General features: G+C 29.9%; 1 protein-coding gene across 1 annotated transcript; it reads right to left on the minus strand.

The window, feature by feature from the left end:
- Positions 1–12,978: 12,978 nt before the first annotated feature.
- On the minus strand, positions 12,979–14,295 carry LOC145191405 (uncharacterized). The gene has a single exon (XM_080068495.2). It carries the CDS (start codon positions 14,181–14,183, stop codon positions 13,428–13,430), a length of 756 nt encoding a protein of 251 aa, XP_079924621.2. The 5' UTR covers positions 14,184–14,295; the 3' UTR covers positions 12,979–13,427.
- Between the last annotated feature and the right edge of the window lie 1,242 nt (positions 14,296–15,537).

Genomic DNA, 15,537 nt, shown 5'->3' on the forward strand with positions numbered 1-15,537 from the left:
TCACAGAAATTAAACTAGCAAGTTATCTACGCATGCATCATATTCTGAGTTAACAACTATACGCATTAAGTAATTCGTTAAATAAGTAGACAAGAACAATCTGCGCATTCGTTGTATAATACTTTTTTCTTTTTTATAAGAAACCATGCAAATGGGCTCGTCCTGGAAAGTTTCTTATTTCATGGGTACTTTATAAAACTTTAGTACTAAAAGTTTTTTTAACAGTTTCTTAAGTTTCACATTTTATCAAAAAGAGAGAAAAAGTAAATAAATTGCAACTTGAAATCACGTCAACAAGTAAGATAAAATACTTTGCAGTCATTTAAAAATAATTGAATTCCATCAAATCATTTAATGCAATGTAATCCTCAGGTTTGTCTCTGAACAGAACAAAAATTAGGAAATATTCCTCGAACTCTTAATGAAATAAGCTTCTTATCGATGAGTAACTTAGTACTAATAGTTCCCTGAAATTTCGGGGCTTCTAGTACTAGCTTCTTATAAACACGTTTAATATTAAAAAAAAAAGGTTTAACATTATTAAAGCAGCCCTTTTTCACCTTAAGCTTGGAAATACTGAATAGCACATGCGTTATCGGAAACCATTTTAATTTTTAGGTTATAGTTTCAAGATAATTTCTCGTTGAACTTTCGTTTTTCTTACGAGAAATTTAACGCGTTAATGATTTAACTCCTTGAAATTTGCCAACAAGAAAACCCTTTTAAACCATAAAGTTTAAACTTTTAGAATTCAATTAGCATTGGTATATCTTTTATTTTGAATTACCCGATATCTTAAATTTACGCATGTGCAGATAAAATAAATGAAAACTTATTTAACCCTGGATTGGTAACTAGAATGCAAAATTTTGTAGAAAATTTTCTTATATATTAATATATAGCAACAGTAATCAAAAAGTAAAACTGACTCATATTTAATTTTCTTTTCAGTAAATTAAACATGAATCAATTTTACTTCTTGGTAACTGTTATTAAAACCAACTTGAATCGCATCTCATTTTGATTGCTGTTTTTTTCTGAGTAAAATGATTAAATTTGAAACAACGTCGACGTTGACGGGAAATCGACAGTTCATTTCAAAAATGAAATCAAAACAACGTTTCATGAAATAACCACAAGCGAAATAAAATACAAGTGAGGTGGTTAATAACTTTTTTTAAAAGTATCTAGTTGAAAATTATTAATGAAAAATACTATTTATATCTTTACCATAAATTTAACATTTATAATATATGCTACTTGTAATACCATTGCGGTCGATAATTTCAACAACCTGATCTAACAATATAGTACAATACTCCCCTTAAGAAATCTCTTAAGGCATAGATTTGTGCGAGTAAAATGTCACATACACCATATTCTAGTTTGAATTTTATTAACAGACTTAAATTCTAGAAATGAAGCCATGTTTTGACTTTTTTGATTTTATAACTTGCGCCTAATTACCATCAGAAATTTCTAATGACTATGCCTTATTTAAGGGGTAATTGATATTAACACATGCTTAACCAACAGTTTCGCCATTATATTGTGATAATTCAAGTATCACTTGCAACTGTGTGCACTAATACCGGTAGATTATATTGTTTTACTATTAAAAATTGAATTATATTACTGAAGTCGAATATGAATCGACAAAATGAGGACACATTATTTAGAAGTATCCAATGTGATTTTATGAGTTTAAGAATTTGAACAAAAAGATAACTTCCTGAACTAATTTAATCACATGATTTCAAAAAATTAAACATAGATGAACTTTGAAACCCAGATATTTTAGGGTACTGAAATGAACGCAAAGAATTTGCCACATGGGCTTGTTTAAATATCTAAGGCCTTTTCTTCAAATTTGTGTCAGTCAACTTAAAGTAGAATTTACTGAAAAGAGAAACTGCAAAAAACTTAAATCTTTCGAAAACCATGTACTTTTGTGTATATTAGGTATACCGTACCAGTTTTTATATATAAGAGATGTACCGTTTGGTTGTGCACCGCTTGGTTGTTGCCTCAAAATCTATGAAAAACTCTTTAACCTGGAATGTTAAAGAGATTTTCATAGATTTTGCGGCATGCACAGCCAAACGATAATTTCGAAAAAATAATCTCTGTAAAGTTCCTCAGCAGTAAAAATTGTACTGTACCCAATGCTAATTTTTTTAAAATCTATTTGTCGCATATTTAAATATTGTGCCGGTATTTTAACTTTTAATATTTCGAGCTCAGTGAATTACAGCATTTGATTTTTCAAAAAATGATCTTTCGTGTTTCTTTAAATTCTTTATTTCTGAAATAAATGCATAGTCATTATTGTGGACAGTTTACGACTTTTTACTTTGTCACCAAAAATAGTTATTCTCTATTACTTAAAATCGTTAATCTTTTTCGATAATGTCATTTTTGAATTCACCGACCGAAGGACGTACTGTTTTGGAAAGTAATTTTACACTCGGTTTTCGGCTCGCCAGCCATTCTTGTATATGGTCAGGAAAGTATTCTTGTATGCCATTTTTCAAAGTCTCTCTTTCATAAAAGCGGCTTCTGTTTGTTCTTCTGAGACATAAAATTTCCGTCCTTTTGTAAGTTTTTGAGATGTTTTATGTTGTTTTTTTTGACTTTGTTAATTATTTTTCGTTCTAATTGACTTACATTTTATTTACTTTGTAGTCTAGTTAATGTATATTGCTAATTGTCATATTGGGTAAATATATTACTAAATAAATAAAAAAAAAATAGTTATATAGCTGGCAGTATGTTTCCAATTGCATATTCAATAAACTTTGAGTGCTTGATCAATTTTGGAAAAAAAACAGGAACAAATGAAGTGTCTATAATAACAGCATTGAAAACCATTTTAAAAGTAAATTAAAATAAGGTCATTTTAAAAATAAGTTAGAGACTAGATGAAGTTTTACTCTGTTAAAACTGCTTAACTTCTTCATTTCAATAAGCGCAACGATTTCGAACGACTTTCCCAATTTGTTGCACACACATGCCTAATAGTTGACCGGTGCCTTTTTAATGACATAGAAGTGATTTTCTTTTTTACTCATATTTTTTAGGCTAATCGTTTTTCTTTTTCTTTTTTTTTTTTTTTTTTTATATGTTTGTGAAGGAACTCAGTTATGCGGTATTCAGCAGGTAACTTTGTGAATGGTCCCTGTGGACAATCTATTTATTATGTCTAGAAAAGCCTCTTTGATATTGAGAGCGGTTAATAGATAAGTCACAGCTGAGATTAGGATCAATGGTCATGTAAAATATGAGCCTATAACATGTCAAATGGATTAACTTCATTAGACAACAAATGAAAATATCTGATAGAATAAAGTGCATCGTTTTCTAATATTCCGCCTAAAATATAAATTTAGTTTTTATATTTTGATATGTATTAGCTTTTAAACTTCATTTAGTGTCGCAACTTCTTATCATTAATGAAATAAATGAAGTATTATAAAAAGTTTTGGACTCGATCAAGTGGTTTGACGCTTAACTGTAAAGAAATTCAAAATGCAGGTCTTACCGGTTTGGCTTCTTTTATTTTTCAATTTATAAATTTGTAACATCTGCTTCTATTTTCAAAGAGAGTAAAATTTTAGTATATGTAAAATCTAGGAATAATTGGATTTTTCGAATTAGAAGTTCGCAGTGCTTTGAAGAAAAGGGTTTGATAAATATCATGTTAACCTTTGTAACCACCTCAGCATATACCAACACTATCAGCATATACCAACACTAATAAGTATCCAAATCTATTTGTGGATTTTTAAAAATCAACGGTTTTCAACGAAATGCGATAGTTTGATAAGACTTGAGAAAAATAAAAGCAACAAATCAAAATATTTGTGTATATAAATATATATAACTATAATTTTCTAATATAAGGATAACAAAAATTAAATCAAAATTCAAATAGAAGTTAAATAAAAAAAACTACACAAAATTCAAAATTCAATATTCGACGCTTGAAATAAAAGATTAAATCATTTAACCGTCATATATGGACTTACTCGGAAACGCCTTATGAGTAGATAAAAAAACGCTCAATCTTTCCCTCTTCGCATTGATTTTACTTTGCGTATTTTATCACTAAACGTAGTAATTAAAAAAAAAAGAAAAAAAAGCAACTTAAATTTACAATTATGTTAATGTAACAAAAAGCAAAAACACGTGATCTCTTCAGTCAGATTGCATCCTCCATTCATTAAGCATACGTTTGTTAATGTCTTCCCCATCCCCAATGAAAATTCTTTGTTTCATCTGTGCAGATTTGTTTCATCTGCGTAGAGTTTAAGGAAAGTAAGGTTCCCTTAACCCTTTAAAAACTGCCCTATCATTTTTATCTTTAACTTCAGAATTAGAAAAAAAGTACAAAAGAGTTTATCTACTCAGATGAGCCCTCCTCCCTTTCTAAATTTCTGTTAGCATACCTCCCCTTCCAGATTCCCCACTCCCTCCTCAAATGTAAAGTGTTGTTCCCGATACATACTTTTGATCAGGTCTCTACCAATTATTTTGAAGCTTTCTCGCAGCGATCACAACGTTTAAATTCTATATCTTCTCTTCTCCCTCCCACAATTTATGCTTCTCAAAATCCATAAAAGTCCCTCAAATACAGTCATAAAGTTATTTAAGGTTTTTCCTCCATGATGTGCTACTGCTTGGATATGAATCATGCTTAGCCAAACACTGACAAAATACAGTTGGGTAATATCAGTTCAAACAAGAAATTTACCCATTAGCCTTTTTCGATTTGATTCTTTATCGTTCGCTAAAAGGAAAAAAATAATTTTAATCAAATTCATCGCTATTTATCTAATAAATTCTACATGTCTTTAATATATATTGCAAAATGAAAAGAGATAAACTCTTCGTAACCTTCATCAGCTGAATTTTGTATTTAATTAATTTAAAACACCAATCATCAAATCCAATCTCAACTTTTGCTCTCAAATTTTTCGAAAGCCACGCTGTACAAGTAAGACTTCACGACTTCTTTGGCCTTCGTTGATTACGCACAGTTTTCCAACCAACATAAGTCATTGAATAAATAATAAATAATAGTTTCTGTGAAAAAATTTTAACAAATATTTTGTAAGAATGTTTTTAGTTAATTAACATATTTTTTTGTGTATGAAAAAAAGGTGAACCATTAGGTCATTTGTTAACGGGTTCATAATCGGATATTCTTTTTTTTTTAAGTGTCTAAGATCTATTTATTTTACTGCAAAAGTATTGATAAATGTAGAAAAATATATTTTGTGTAATTACCAATATATTTTTTTCTTGTTCTGTAGGTACGTGCAACTTCTAACCTTATCTTAAAGATATCATCGCGCAAATGTTTAAATTCACCAGATCGTATTTGTTATATTTGTGGTAAATACGTAAAAAAAAAGTATGATAAAAAAAAAAAAATACATAGACGGAGTATCTTTTTTTGATACAATTTTAATTCTTTCAGTCTTCAGATAGTCCTATAGGCTTTTGGCATAATGAGAAAATGCAAGATCTGGTCAGAATACAAAGTTGTTATTGTGATGATGCTCTTCTATAAACGGGATGAGTCTCTTGAATGCAATTTCCAGGTATATAAGTTGGTTGGTCGCGTTATTAGATTCTCTAAAATACCTTTGGACTAGTCATTTAAAAGTTACCAAAATATTGGTTACCAAAAAAAAAATTACCAAAATACTTGTTAACAAAATAAAATACTAGAATCAGACGAGTATTTTATTTTGGTAACTTTTTTTTTGGTTTTATTTCACATTTGATGGAGTCAATAAGTTATTGCTTGAGTAAAAATTGGCCTTTTCATTAATCGAACTGTAATCTAAAGTGAAATACGATTCATCATTGATTCAACATACGACTCATCATTTCAAAGTCCAGGAAATTTTGGTCTGTTTCAACACGTTCGATGCATCATTTGATCATCTTGCTTCAGAGTTTTATAGCACTTGATAACAGACCTATTTTTAAGTTATTTATTCACATTTGATTGCGAAATACTGAGTTTAAGAGCTATTTGCCTTTGAGAAGTACCATCTTGATTATCAAAAATGGTTTTTAACTTCGTAACCTTACTTATTAGGCATTTCTTTGGGTGTACAACCACTTCCAGTCACTCTCTGATGTCCAAATTTGTTTTCAGTACATTAAATATATCATAAATTTTCCTACTTGGTACATTTTCAGTTTGGAAATGGTTTATTGTGTATATTTTTCGAAGATTCATATTTTCCAAATAAAACTCATACACACGTGTTCGGCGTTCATCTTCGTTCTATTTTTTAAATTGCTTATCTTCATTTTTAAATGAAGATAAGCAATATAATTTTTATTTGAGTTTTAGGAAAATGATAAAATGCAGATAGTAAAATAGTCCAATCTGCAACTTTCGCATAACTTGTGCACGGGTTATTGACCACAAAACCTAGGGTCCCGTGCATATATTATAATTTGAAATTTGGTGATTCATAATTTGATGCCCTAAACTAACAAAGTTCTGCAGTTATCTCTTTCTTTAAGGTTCAGGGCAATTTTTTATTCTACAAGGATTTGTTTTGGAAAATAACAATCATAAACATTCTTCTCCTTAAATTTGAGTTATCTTAGTTTGACTTTGTCTTGCCGTTGATAAGGAAGATTAGCACACAGGAAGAAGAATATTCCACTATTAATAAATAACTAGGGAAAACGAATTTTTTTGGTGTTTGCCAAACTGCCAGTGTAAAGTTTTGACCGAATTCAATTTTTAAACCTAAGTTGTTCGTCTGACTGTCATTATCCATTGAGAAATTTTAAAAAACCTATAATCCTTTTGATAATAAATATCCCTTTATAGCTTAACCATCAAACAACAAACTACACAAAGAGCTTGGTTTTGTACCTTCATGAAAATTACATTAATTTTGTTGCAAAAGTTGACAACACGCCAAATCCATCTGAATGTCGTCTGACTAAATAAACTTCGTAAACATACGGAAGAATCGCGGTAAATATTTCCTAGGACGGGATACTTTTCTATATATACTTTTCGATTCCTTTTGCATTTATCGATTCCTTTTTTATTTGTCAATTCCTTTTTAAAGTATTTACCATTGAAAGCAGGAAAAGTTGTTTTTTTGTAACAGTACGAGTACTGGGTACGAGCACTTAGGCGTCTTTAAAAATATATAAAAACAATATTAGGCTAACAGTTAACAGAATTTTTCCAGCCCTTTTAATTTATCCTATCTTCTAATTTGTCCCATCTTCTAATTTGTCCCATCTTCTAATTTGTCCCATCTTCTAATTTGTCCCATCTTCCAATTTGTTCCATCTTCTAATTTGTCCCATCTTCCAATTTGTTCCATCTTCTAATTTGTCCCATCTTCCAATTTGTTCCATCTTCTAATTTATCCCATCTTCTAATTTGTTCCATCTTCTAATTTGTCCCATCTTCTAATTTGTTCCATCTTCTAATTTGTCCCATCTTCTAATTTGTCCCATCTTGAAACGCCTAACGTAACACAGCACTGTCTTAAAAAAAGTCATGTTTCAACCAGGGCTGGGCAGTCTGAGTCGGAGTCGTGGAGTCGGAGTCGGAGCTCATTTTGGCTGGAGTCGGAGTTGGAAAAATTGTACTGACTCCGACTCCAGCCTAAAAAAAATCTTTCAAAGTTTCATAATTTTACTATGGATTTTATAGATGTTACTCATTAAAATATTTTATGTTCCGTCAATCTAAAGCACAAGTATCAAACTCTAGCCCTCCAGTTGTAACAAAACTACAAGTTCCATGATGCTCTGATAGCTGTAGGATGTCCAGACATAATGGGAATTGTAGTTTGCAACAACTGGAGAGCACCAGTGAATTTCTCCAGGTCTTGGTGGAAAAGATTCTTCAAGAATATGAACTTAAAGAAGAACAAGTTCTTTCTGTCCAACTGACAATATTTCAAACTTGATTTTGACAAATTCATAATTTTATTAGTGACTACATTAGACTTTATTGGATAACAAGAGTTTAAAAAATTTGCGTTTTCAGTAATTATTTTCTAATAAATACTGTTTAAAGCACTAAGTGGTTGGATTATTTGTATCATGGTGATGAAATAGCCAATGTTAACATTTTAATACAGTAAGTTTGTTGTTAAAAATTGGTTACTTATGAAGGAGTCGGAGTCGGAGTCGGTCCATGATAAAATCAAGGAGTCGGAGTCGGAACAGCAGCTTACCGACTCCACAGTCCTGGTTTCAACCATGAGACAACTCTGCTATGTGATTTGAAAGAATAACAACAAACCCTTCTATCAATTTTACTGCCTAATAAACAGATGGAGAGATTTGCAAATGGTGTGGAAAGAATGTATTTAAATAAAGTTAACACTTATAAAACGATGTAAATTTAAAACTTTTTTTAAAGTGATTGTAAGGTATTCCAGTTAAAAGTATGACCTTCTATGCCAGTTTAGGAGTCGTCTCGTCTAGAGATGATTTTCCGAAATTAAAAGTTCTTGCTTTTTATCAAACAGTAAAACTATATAGAGTTGTCGGTCAGGTTCGACCAACGATTAGAAAGGTCTTCAGAAAAATAGGATTTGTCTCTTAGTACTCTGTTAATGTTAATTTACCTTGTGTTTACCTAGTGTTTGGCAGAAAACTTAATTGCTTCAACTGATTTTTAATGTTGAAATGAAAATTTGAAGCTGAGTTTTCCTAAATCATATCAAAAAGTTTTTATAGCAATTCCTCCTTTTTCTTTTATAACACGACTTCTATTTGTATTTTGATAAAAATTGTAAAAAAACTTCGATTAACAGAGTTTTGAAAACGTTAAAGTGTTGCAGAAGGTAAAGATAGGGCTTTTCAATCGGGACTCCGGTGGTAAAAAAATCTAAAAAAACGGAGAAGTTACCAGATAGTAGATCTTAACTGAGTTCTATCTCGCAGACATATATATATATATATATATATATATATATATATATATATATATATATATATCTGCGAGATCCCTACTCTATTATTTGAGAAGATTTTTGATGGGTGCGAAAAAAAAAGTTTAAAGTTTTTAGCTCAAAGAGTTTCTATGGTAATTTGCATTCGCTTAAATAACAATTGTTATTTTCGTTACAGATAAACATATATAATAGATTTGAAACAAAAGTTGTTTAATCTAATTAACATGCTGCTCTGCATTATTAAAAAGATGTTCACACAAAATACAGAAGATCTTAGAATCAACCAGGTGATATGATAATTGCTCTTTGTGAAGATTAGTTTTTAATGAAGGCAAGTTTTTGATGAAGATTTAGTGTTATACTTACGAAGCAAAGAAGTTTTTTTTAATATATATGTATATTGATTTATAAAAAAGAGGTAACTAAAACTTCAATCTACTTTAAATTTTTAGAAACCGCTTCAATCGAGGGGGAGGGGGGAGGGCGGGAGATGAGGGGAATACTTTTTACCAAAACAGTAAACATTTTTCTTTTTGTACGAATACATTAAGAATGTAATCGATAATATTAAATACAATCAATAAACGAAACGATGAACGAAAGATATTCGATGGCATTAAAAGAATGCGGTTATCGAATTCTTTTAAAATTACGACAAAAATTTTGAAAGATATTTCAAAAGTGTATTGATTACAATATCCAAAAGGAAATGAAATAGCCCGGTGGTTAATGTGCTACCTGAGTATTCATAGCTTTCCCCCCTATTTCACTAAAATATTTTAAATAGAGCTTCTAAGATTTTATTGCACTTATAAACGTTACAAAAAAAAGTTGTGCAGGATGTTTTTTTTAAGACTTGCTTTTATTTATAGAATGGCTAATTCATTCTTGATTGCATACTTCACATTATGCGCAGTTGGATCTATTTTGAATGGAATAGGTTTGTATCTTTTGCTGAAGTGGAAAAATTCAAAAATGGACTTAACTCAACGGTACATAATCATCAACCTATGTATCACAGACCTTTTTTTAAGCATAATTCTTCCAATCCATAAATCGTTGGCTGAAAATAAACTGAAAATTGGAGTGAATTCTGTTTTAATTATACAAATTTTAAATGTGTGCAAAGTAATTTTAAACACTGGCTTTTATATTGCAACATTTTGGCTTATATTCGACAGATTTCTACATATAAAACTGAATATTAAGTACGTGGTCTACTGGTCAAAAAAGAAGACTATAGTTGCAACAACAGTGTTGTGGTGCATTTCAACGCTGAGCGGAAGTTTGATTGTATTTTTTGTACCACTTTACGAAGTCCTCATTTACGCTGTTGTAGATTTAATCATACTCAGTTTTTCTGCCTTTGTGTACACCTACGCCTTGTTATTATCACATAAACAAAAGATAATGGTGCGTGTAACCCAGCGTCAAAGAGGTATATTTAAAGGGTTGCTGCTCTCGATTATTATCTTGACAACATTTGCTGTATTGGTTGCTATCCCTGATATAACCTTAGCGATTAAAATTTACATTCACATTAACTCTAATGCATTGTACTGGTATGTGTGGTTAACTTATCCTATAACGTTTTGGACTGACGCGCTGATCTACATATTTGTTTCTCCCCAAGTTCGATTGGCTTTCAAAAATAAAGTCAAAAGTTTGCTCAGCGATCAAAATACCACAACTGAGAGAAGTTAATTTTACTACATAAAATCCTGAATTACTTTAAAAGGAATAAAATTTCTTATGTGGAATATAACTACAGCTTCTACAATTATTGTACCATAAACCATTTGAATCGTACTTTAAGCGATTTTTTTTTTTTTCATGTTATTTCTAATTGGTTTCCATAGGTTACATCTTGGGTTAGTTCTAGAAAAAAGTTCTGGAAAGTTCCTCTGTTTAAAAAGTGATTTGTTAAGAAATTTCTTAAAAACGATAGGCTTAAAAAACTATCAATGTAATAAATGACGAAGGTCTTATAATATTTTACTAATACAATTTTTTTGCAGTATTTTTTTAATATTTTTTTGGCAACTTTTTATTTAATAAAAATTAAATTGTTTTAACTTAAATTACTTTTCTTCTTTTATACATACATATATAAATATATATATACATATGTGTGTGTGTTTGTGTGTGTGTGTGTGTGTGAATGTAAGTATGTAATTAAATATAATTATTCCAAATAGTATCCTGGTCCAACACACATAGAAGAAATACGAATAAGTTTTCTTTTTCAATTAATAAACTCAATTTATTTTTAGTGTATTATTTGTTTAAACTTGTCTCGCTTATAAAATTTGTCTCGCTATTAAAATTGTTGAAATAAATTTCAAACAAACTTTTTATGTTTGAATATTAAAGAAGCGGTTCTATCACTTTAATACTTGATATTTAAGTCTGAAATTAGTTTTAAGGGGTCAAACTCTCCCTTGCAATACAAAAAAAATGACTTACTGCAATAATTAACATCTAAAACCACGAAATAAAACTTTGGTATAATTCTGTGCTTTCTTTTCATTTAATTATACTGAGAGCATATTTAACTTTTCTCACGCTTAAAAATTAAAGCAAGCTTTAAGTTCAGCAATAAATTTCTTAAATAAATTAATATTTCTTAAAAGCCTTTGTTAGCTCAATTGCTCTCAGTGTAAAATACTTTTAACAGTTCATTATTATTTACTTTTGAGTAAAACATTGTTTACTTCTTTTACTTGACTGGCCCGTCGATAATATTTTTTTTAAACAACTTTAATTAGATAGAAGATATTTGAACGTTTTTAGATGCTTTTAAAAAATAAATTTGTTTTTTATATAATCTAGCGGAATTAATATATATATATATATATATATATATATATATATATATATATATATATATATATATATATATATATATATATATATATATATATATATATATATTTCATATAGGAATATCAATAAATTCGAATTTAATAATTAAAAATTTAATAATAACAAATTTGTAATTAAAGCTGAAGATGCTAGTATCAATAATCTAGCGAAAATTTCTTAGATACAGTAAAAAATTAATATTGAGAGAATTCGTATTTATTGATGTTCATATGTTAAACTCTCATACAAGGTGTCGTCATTTAATATATATATATATATATATATATATATATATATATATATATATATATATATATATATATATATATATATATATATATATATATATATATATATATATAGCGTGCGTGTCTTTTGTTTCACGCTTCATTTAGTTTATTATTTTTTCTAAAACAAACTTAGTATTCAATACTCTTGTAAAATATTTATTGATATTTAGGTAAGTTTGATCAATTTTATGTTAAATTTCTTGAAATTTTTAGCAAACTATTATAGAATTAAAGAAATTGCATAATAAAAAACTTGAACTATGTTTTTTTAGTAAAATGGCTGGAAACGTCACTGGACTGTTGCTCAGACGAATTAGCTGTCGATCTAGTCAATCAAGAATTTGAAGTGATCTGCTAGAAAATTTCGGCTAAGATCTGATTTTAAATTTCAACACGATAATGATCCCAAGCATACTGGCACTAAAACTAAGAAATGGTTTTGTAAGGCTTTAATCCCAAATCTTCCGTAGCAATCAATTGTAGTGTTTCGCGAGCCATTCAGATGTCATGAGCAATATTTCTAATTGATCTTTTCGGATTCCGCAGAACTTTTTTTTTGATGATTTACGGGCGAGACAGACATGATGTACGGACGTGATGTACGAACAGACATGATGTACGGACAGAAAAGGAGTTGCCAGTGAGTTAAACTTTAACTGCATCTTTAAGAGTTGTATAATCGGAAAACCATTGCGCTCACTTAATCAGCAGATGAAGGAGATTTTGCTGAGTAACGAGAGCCCCTTTTTTGGAATTAAGTTGTTAACGTTTTAAAACTTAAAGCAATCTTTTATTTCGTATTTATATTAATTTGTTATGGAAACTTTTTTTTTTTTTTTCAATCAGTTATTTTATGATTTTTAATTTTTATCAATTTAAATGATATCAACAAATATTTGTCTTATTTTCATTTTCAGCGTTTTCCACGAGTGAATGTGTTTATATTTTGTATAAAATGTTATGAGTATTTTCTCGTGGTGCTCAAAAGTATGCACCCTGGGTTAAGGTGGCCCTGCTCTTTTAAGAATCGCAAACAATGGAATTTAATTTGTCAAGAAACTATTAAATAAAGGTTATGGCACTAATAGAATCAACAAAAAACAACAAAACGTCTTCGTGAATCACTTACAAGTATCCTTCTTCCACTTTTAAATCCGAATTATTTAAAAGAATGACGACGTTGGTCTTTGGTTAGAATAGTAGTCCTCTCCACCAAAGCTATACAGCTTAAAACAAATTAAATAATAGGAAAGTAAGCGGGTATATAAAAAAAATTTTTCCCAATTGTTATATGTTTTTGTTTTAACTAAAGGTTAAAAAATTGTCGAACCATTTCTATAACTTTTGAACAATCGTTTTGCTTTCCGTTCAGGCTGTTTAAGAGAATAACTTCTCCTTCTTCATACACCATCCCAAGTTTTTTAAGAGTCGAAAGGTATGGCCCAACTAGTTCTTCCTCTGAAATATCCATATGGCCTTGCATGGTTAAGATTTTGTCTCCGAATGAAACTATTTCGTTTTTACAGTATTCTGAAGTGCCTAATAGAACAGCGTTTGATGGCAAGTCAGTGACTTCCTCTTCGTGACACTTTACTAGGCGTATATATTTATGATCGCCAAACGCACTGCGATAAAACTCCTTGCTTTGAAGATTATTTAGAACTTCTACATCTGTTACAGATATAATAAACCTACCTACTTCGTTTTTGATTACACGTGCACCTAACGCTTTGCTGATTATTTGATGCCCAAAACAAGTTCCAAACAGTTTTGGTGCATTATGGGTTATCTGTTGGTACTCAAAAACTTGCTGAACAAATTCAGTTAGATCGCATATCCATTTCGCTTGATCGTTCACAGACCAACAAGATCCTGTAAGAATAAACCCAATATAGTTGTCGATTTTTCGTTTATCAGGAAGATGTCCCGATACCACTTTAAAGTATTCCCAGTTTTCATATTCATTTTTTTTGAAAAGATTGATAACGAATTTCCCAAAAGCATCTTCGCCACCCGATTCTACACTGTCGTCACAGACAAGAACGCCAAGACATTTTGACATACCGAAATGTTTGTTGTTGTTTTTTTTCAATGTTTTATAAACTTACTTTACGATTGACTAAAACATTTATTTAACTTTGACTCAATATGTATTTACATTTGATTACAGCGTGTTAAAAAAAACTTTTTCATAAAAGTTAAGCTCGCAGTTAAAATCAAAGATGTTTTGACCGTTACAAAAATATGTTTATATGTTTCCATATGACGGGTAGCACAAAAGTTTCTACACTAGAAAAACTCACCTCTGTAAACAAGGATTATTATATTAAAAGTATTAAAAGTATCAGTTTATAAAAAAAGCTATGAATAATAAAAAGTTATTTCCTTTACCTAAAAATGCGATTTTGAAGCAAGATTATGCGAAGTGCTATACATCATGCAATTGCATGGATTAATGAGAACAAATGTTTGAACAGATTGACCAGGAAACTTTTCAGACCTAAATCCTTTGGAAAATTACTAGTCTTATTTAAAGGATAAGGTATATAAAGAACCGAGAGTTCGAACAAAGGACTAGCTATTTGCCAGGATTAAAAATGAATGGGAGAACATACCTGTTCATAATATCTAAAACTTGTGTGAAAGTTTTTATCGTAGAATTCTGGACTGCTGAGCGAATTATGGTTATCATAGAGGTTATTCCTATACTCAAGACATTGTTATATTATGATCATGAAAGCAGATTAAACTTCATTGCTTCTGAAAAAATTTTCTGAGTTTTATGGTATGATAAAAACAAGTTTTAGTGAGAAACGTAGACTTAACATACCAAAAAGGGTTTATTTTATTTACGAACCTAGTGATATTAACAAAACAATGAACGGAAGAATAAACTACTTAAATAAGTTACGAAAGAAAAGAAAGAGGTCTTAAATTTGCCGTACAAAAAAGTAGAAATATGTTTTCAATGATCGTGGATAAAAACTGCAACCGAAAAGTTGAGAAACGGAAAATTTAGCTTTTTGGAACTTTTCGAACTTGAATCGGTCAGGCGCCAACGGTCAAGCGCGTTCATCGGATCGGTATTTTTCGGTTAGGTGTAGATGGCGCAACAATGCTATTAGTATCATCAAATGCAGCCGCACTGCATGAAACAGAAGAGAAGCTGCAAAAAAAGGAAAACCAAGTACTTGAAATAAATGTACTTCCAGAATCTTCTGAAGAACATTTTCAAGCAAAATCCTATGTTATTTGATTGGAAAATGTCATTTGTTGCTTAGCAAATGTCATTTGTTTGGCAAATGGATCAAAACAGATTTGATATGTAGATACTTAGTATACACAACAAGTTAAGAATGGCGTCGTCCTTGTTGCTGTTCAGATGTTATGTTAATGCAAGCATTTATTTTAAAAAA

This window comes from Hydra viridissima, unplaced genomic scaffold, assembly GCF_058129835.1.
Source record: "Hydra viridissima isolate aposymbiotic clone 2 unplaced genomic scaffold, HvirCarnegie_v1 scaffold_11, whole genome shotgun sequence".
NCBI classification, from domain to species: domain Eukaryota; kingdom Metazoa; phylum Cnidaria; class Hydrozoa; order Anthoathecata; family Hydridae; genus Hydra; species Hydra viridissima.

Coding starts and splice junctions, on each gene's coding strand:
- LOC145191405 (XM_080068495.2), bottom strand. CDS start 14,183: ATGTCAAAATGTCTTGGCGTTCTTGTCTGTGACGACAGTGTAGAATCG.